The 5,379-nt window shown below is 55.4% G+C and overlaps 1 protein-coding gene across 1 annotated transcript in view; it reads left to right on the forward strand.

The window, feature by feature from the left end:
• Positions 1 to 5,379, forward strand: part of col6a4a (collagen, type VI, alpha 4a) — a 58,163-nt gene that overhangs the window by 41,226 nt on the left and 11,558 nt on the right. Inside the window, exons 27-38 of the mRNA XM_008430656.1 lie at positions 1,469 to 1,531; positions 1,614 to 1,676; positions 1,743 to 1,793; positions 1,867 to 1,902; positions 3,099 to 3,161; positions 3,251 to 3,313; positions 3,398 to 3,433; positions 3,784 to 3,820; positions 3,890 to 3,901; positions 4,145 to 4,638; positions 4,732 to 4,828; positions 5,008 to 5,373. Of these exons, the coding sequence (XP_008428878.1) occupies positions 1,469 to 1,531; positions 1,614 to 1,676; positions 1,743 to 1,793; positions 1,867 to 1,902; positions 3,099 to 3,161; positions 3,251 to 3,313; positions 3,398 to 3,433; positions 3,784 to 3,820; positions 3,890 to 3,901; positions 4,145 to 4,638; positions 4,732 to 4,828; positions 5,008 to 5,373 (1,381 nt within the window). The remainder of the gene's footprint in view (positions 1 to 1,468; positions 1,532 to 1,613; positions 1,677 to 1,742; positions 1,794 to 1,866; positions 1,903 to 3,098; positions 3,162 to 3,250; positions 3,314 to 3,397; positions 3,434 to 3,783; positions 3,821 to 3,889; positions 3,902 to 4,144; positions 4,639 to 4,731; positions 4,829 to 5,007; positions 5,374 to 5,379) is intronic.

Here is a 5,379-nt window from a genome sequence, read left to right on the forward strand (position 1 = left end):
CCCGCCTGGTCAGGGTTTTCCCGCCTGGTCAGGGTTTTCCGGCCTGGTCAGGGTTTTCCGGCCTGGTCAGAGTTTCCCCTCCTGGTCAGGGTTTCCCCGCCTGGTCAGGGTTTTCCGGCCTGGTCAGGGTTTTCCCGCCTGGTCAGGGTTTTCCCGCCTGGTCAGGGTTTTCTGGCCTGGTCAGGGTTTTCCGGCCTGGTCAAGGTTTTCCGGCCTGGTCAGGGTTTTCCCGCCTGGTCAGGGATTCCGCTCCGAGGTAAAAGGTACGTAAATATCCGCGGATCTCCAGAAATTGAGGAAATCGGCGTGAAATTGGCTCGATAGTAAAAATACGGTAGAGGTCGTGGAAAAGGTGGCCAGAAGTAGAAGCCTCCAGTGTAAACCCTCTGACCCAGCCGGGCCTCAGCGTCTCGTTGTGTTTATATTTGTGTTTTTCTGCTGGCTGACTCACATCTGGCAGCGATCGGCCGCCATCTTCCTGCTGCGTGTTGATGATGAACATGCAGCTCGTCTGTTTGACGCGCCTGTTTATCCTTTAGTCCTGGAGGTAAACAGTTTATTAGCTGCAGGTGTTTCACGTTCCGACTGCAAGAAGCAGCTGCAGATTTCTGTCGCCATGCCGACCACTGATGGAGGTTTATATGACCAGCAGGGGGCAGAAGCTTACGGCGGTTCCTGCAGCAGCCGACCATAAGGCTGAACAGAACCAGAACCACGGCTCTCTGACGCTTTCAGTCCAGCTGTCTGGACCAGGAAGGAGCTTCACCAGGACCGGGGTTCTCAAACTGGGGGTCGGGTCCCTGCGGGGGGTCGCCAGACAGCAACTGTGGGGTCAAAAGACTCATTTCAGATCCATCCTTGTGTCTCCATCAGTGGTTGAGCTCTACTGCCACCTAGTGGACGTTGTCCATCATGTTCAATGATTTAAATCACCATTTAAATATATTTGTTAAACTAATTACTTCAGTGTCCTTTGGCTAATTTTACAAGCTAAGCTACGTTGTTAGCTAAGAGACATTTGTAACGGAGTCTAATGTCTATTTATGGATTATTGATTTATTCTTTCAATTTATTTCAGGTTCACAAACAAAATGGAAGTTTTCAATCTGGTGAAACTCTGGAATCTGATCAGCTGATCGATCTGATTATTAGATTTTATTGATCAGAGTTTGACATCATTGATTCCGTGTCCAGATAAAAACTGAAGCTGCATCAGTTTCTGATCGCTTTCTAATATTTTCACTTTCATCAAGTTATTTCTGTTGCTGATGAAAACGAGGAGGAAATCCTGAAACGCATCATCCCAGAATAATCCCACAATAATCCCAGAATAATCCCAGAATAATCCCACAATAATCCCAGAACAAAACAGCTGGTTCTGAAACGTTTGAGGCTCCGTGATGCGTTCAGGGTCGCTGCGACCTCAGAGCGCCGCCTGGCCTGACTCTGTTGCCGTGGTTACCTGCAGGGCGCGGCGGGGCCGGTGGGAGAGGCCGGGCTGGTGGGGCGGCGCGGAGCGGTCGGACCCAAGGTGAGCGTCGGCCTTCTCTGGTTCCGGCCATGTTCTGGTCGGACCCGGGCCGGGTCAGAACTAACCCAGGTGTTGTGTTCAGGGCCAACCAGGAGATCCAGGAGGTCCTGGAGTTCCAGGACCGCAGGGACCCCGAGGAGCTCCGGTATGACACAGCAGGTTCTGGTTCTGGTTGTGGTTCTGGTTCTGACGGGTCAGCGCTCTGTTTCAGGGACCGGACGGCAGAGACGGGATCGGACCTGCGGGTCCCAGCGGTGCCAAGGTAAAGCCGATCTCAGGTCGCTCTGCTGTCCTCTGAGTTTCTGCGTTTTGATTGGCTGTCTGTGTCTGAACAGGGAGATCCTGGTTTCCCCGGTTACCCCGGCCTGACGGTGAGTCCGTTTCCATGGAAACCAGGTCAGGTTGACGCGGCGTACGCTGTGATCTGGTGCTGAGGTAAAAACCTCCGCCTGCTGTTGGAGGCGACCCGCTGAACGGTTCTGGTACCAAACCAGCAACCAGGCAGCAGAACCGGGCCGTATGGACCAGAACCACCCTGACACCTACGGAGAGAAATTGCGTCCAAAACTTTTCCAAAGAGAAAATTCTTGGTTTGATAGTAACTGAGAATATCTGATCAATAATTGAACCGACAGCTGCTGCTTCAAAACTTTTCTTTGTTTTCTGAAAGTTTTGCTTTCGGAACAAATTTCTCCTGCTGCGATTCCTTCAGAGCTTCATCAGCCTGGTGGGCCGCCAGGCTCTACTTGGCCCCAGCCAGGCTAAGCGTTGCTTGTTTTTGTTTAAAAATAAAAAAAGAAACACTTCATCTTTTCAATAAGTCAGCCTGGAAGCCTCTGCTGCGCTGAGCGAATTGATCCTGACCAAGAGTTTGTAGCGCAGCAGTCACACCGCTAGCCGCCTAGCGCTACTGGATCTCTGAAGCTAACCGTGGCGCCGATCGCCTCCTGTCACTCAGACCGACTCAGGCTCACCGTTTGGACGTTTATCCCAACCCTCTGCGAGGACTCGGCTGCTCTGGAGAATTATTCACAAGGTTAAAAGCCACGGCATTAGCGCTCAATGTCTACCGCTAATATAGCCTATAGCCGCGCTTTTAGCTAAGCTAATGCTGCTAGTTCAGTGATATTTATTTATTGTAGTAAATATCACTGAACTCCAGTAATATTTGTAATGAACTCATTTAGGTTATAAGCTAGGAAAGAGCTCGTTCTGAGTCTGTGGCTTGTTTATTGTTGTCATAGTAACTGCCATGGTAGTTGGTTACGGTGCCTACCAAGATGGCCACCACAAGAACTTTTTTTGTGGAGCCACCTCAACATTTTTCCCCTGGCCCAGTTCCTGTCAGTTCCTGTTGGTTCTGGTCGGGTCTGGCTTGCTTATCCTCCAGCTGCTGTGCTGAGCCTGTTAGTCGGGTCCAAACAGAGTCGTCCGGTCCGGTCCGATCCGGTCCGGTCCGGTCCGATCCGATCGTGGTGACTGGCTGTTTGCTCCGAGTCGAAGCTTTTATTTTCTCAGAGTTCCTGCAGCCGCCACTTCCTGTCAACCATCGCGTCTCTTCCTGCAGGGCGAGGACGGGCTGCAGGGGACCAAGGGAGAACCGGGTCGCAAGGGGAACCGAGGCCGAGCGGTGAGTTCTGGCCCGGTTGGACTTCAGAACCGCCCTTCTCCCTCGGCCGGGTGTGTGTGACTCCGGTGTGTGTGTTTGGGTTCCTGCAGGGCAACGCGGGCCGGACCGGAGCGCCGGGAACGCCTGGAGAGTCGGGACATTCCGGACACAGGGTGAGTGACCCGGAAGAACCGGGTCCAAATGGACAAGATGAAAACATGAGGGACGGATGAATGAAGTGGTGACTCTCTCTGCAGGGATCCAGAGGTCCGCCTGGCTTTCGTTCTCTGTCTGTAAGTTTACCTGAGAAAGTCTCACCTGTCCAGATCTGCAGCTGCTGACCTGTCTGTCTGTCTGTCTGTCTGTCTGTCTGTCTGTCTGTCTGTGTCTGTCTGTCTGTCTGTCTGTCTGTCTGTCTGTCTGTCTGTCTGTCTGTCTGTCTGTCTGTCTGTNTGTCTGTCTGTCTGTCTGTGTCTGTCTGTCTGTCTGTCTGTCTGTCTGTCTGTCTGTCTGTCTGTCTGTCTGTCTGTCTGTCTGTCTGTCTGTGTCTGTCTGTCTGTCTGTCTGTCTGTCTGTCTGTCTGTCTGTGTCTGTCTGTCTGTCTGTCTGTCTGTCTGTGTCTGTCTGTCTGTCTGTCTGTCAGGAGTGTCAGCTGATCACCTACATCCGGGACAACTGTGGTGAGTTCAGAACCTTCAGAACCTGCAGAACCTGCAGCAGGTGTCTGACCGTGTCTCCTCTCCTCACAGCGTGTTCCTCCGGTACGTTTCCGCACCGACCCAGATGGCGGCGCTGCAGCCCAGTCGCCTCGTTCTGAACATTTGATCCAGTTTGTCGATTCAGAGGATGTGCTCAGTTTTCGTGCTGCATGGTCACGTCTGTCGGCCAACAGAAGAAGAAGAATCAGAATAATAATAATAATGTTCTTCAGTCTGAATTAGATAAATGATTTCTGAGCCAAACCTTCGCAGTGAGCCGTTATTCTCTTCTTCGTTGGTTTCCAGGTGAGGCAGGCTGCCCGGCCTTCCCCACAGAGCTGGTCTTCGGCCTGGACATGTCGGACGGCGTGACGCCGGCCGCCTTCGAGAGGCAGCGCTCCGCCCTGCTGTCGCTGCTGGACGCCGTCGATGTGGCGGAGAGCAACTGTCCGCGAGGCGCCCGCGTCGCCGTGGTGGGATTCAGCAGCTACACCAAGTACCTGATCCGCTTCCAGGACTACCGGCACAAGGCCCAGCTGAGGGAGGCGGTGCAGAACATCGCCCTGGAGAGGACGTCCAACAAGCCGCAGCTCGGCGCCGCCATGCGCTTCGTGGGCCACAACGTCTTCAAGCGCGTGCGGGCCGGAACGCTGCTGAGGAAGGTGGCGGTCTTCTTCTCTGCCGGCCGTTCGGAGGACGTGGGCGACGTCCTGACGGCGGTGATGGAGTTCCGCGCCATGAACGTCGTCCCGGCCGTCGTTTCTCTGACCAGAGCTCCTGGGATTCGGAACGCCGTGGAGGTGAGGCTCAGCGACGCGTCGCTGTGGTGACCGGACCGATCACATGTTGCACGTTGGAGCGATCCGTCAGACGAAGTGGCTGTTTCCTGGCAGGTCGACGATTCGGGCAGCTCCATCTTCACGCTGCTGACGAGGCAGGAGAACCTGGAGTCGGACCTGAGGAGGATCAGGAGCTGCGCAATCTGCTACGGTACAACAGAACCTTGCTGGTTCCAGAGAAGTAAACCTGTGAAGTTCCTGATCCGGATTCATCGGGTCACAGTGACCATGAGAACCGGACCGGACCGGACCGGACCGGACCGGACCGGACCGGGACTTCTCCAGCGTCCATCTGAATTCTACATCTGGTTTTCTGCTCCGTCCCTGCAGACCCCTGCAGACGCTCCTCAGACTGCTCCTTCATCCTGGACCCGCCGGGCCCCCTGCAGGCCGAACTGGACCTGGCTCTGGTTCTGGACGGCTCCAGGGAGGTCCAGGCGGACCAATACGCCGGCGCCCAGCAGCTGCTGGCCTCAGTGGTGGAGCAGCTGGCCGTCAGCGCTCAGCCCCGCCGGCCCGGCGCCCAGGCCCGGGTGGCGGCGCTGCAGGGCGACAGGCTGGAGTTCGGCCCGCAGACCTACCAGAACCTGGACGGGATGAAGACCCACCTGCTGGCGGCGCGGCAGCAGAGCGGCTCCTCGGCGCTGGGCCGCACGCTGGACGTGGCCCTGAAGGAGGCGCTGCCGCCGCAGGCCGGCCAGC

Source organism: Poecilia reticulata, linkage group LG16 (genome assembly GCF_000633615.1).
Source record: "Poecilia reticulata strain Guanapo linkage group LG16, Guppy_female_1.0+MT, whole genome shotgun sequence".
Lineage (NCBI taxonomy): Eukaryota > Metazoa > Chordata > Actinopteri > Cyprinodontiformes > Poeciliidae > Poecilia > Poecilia reticulata.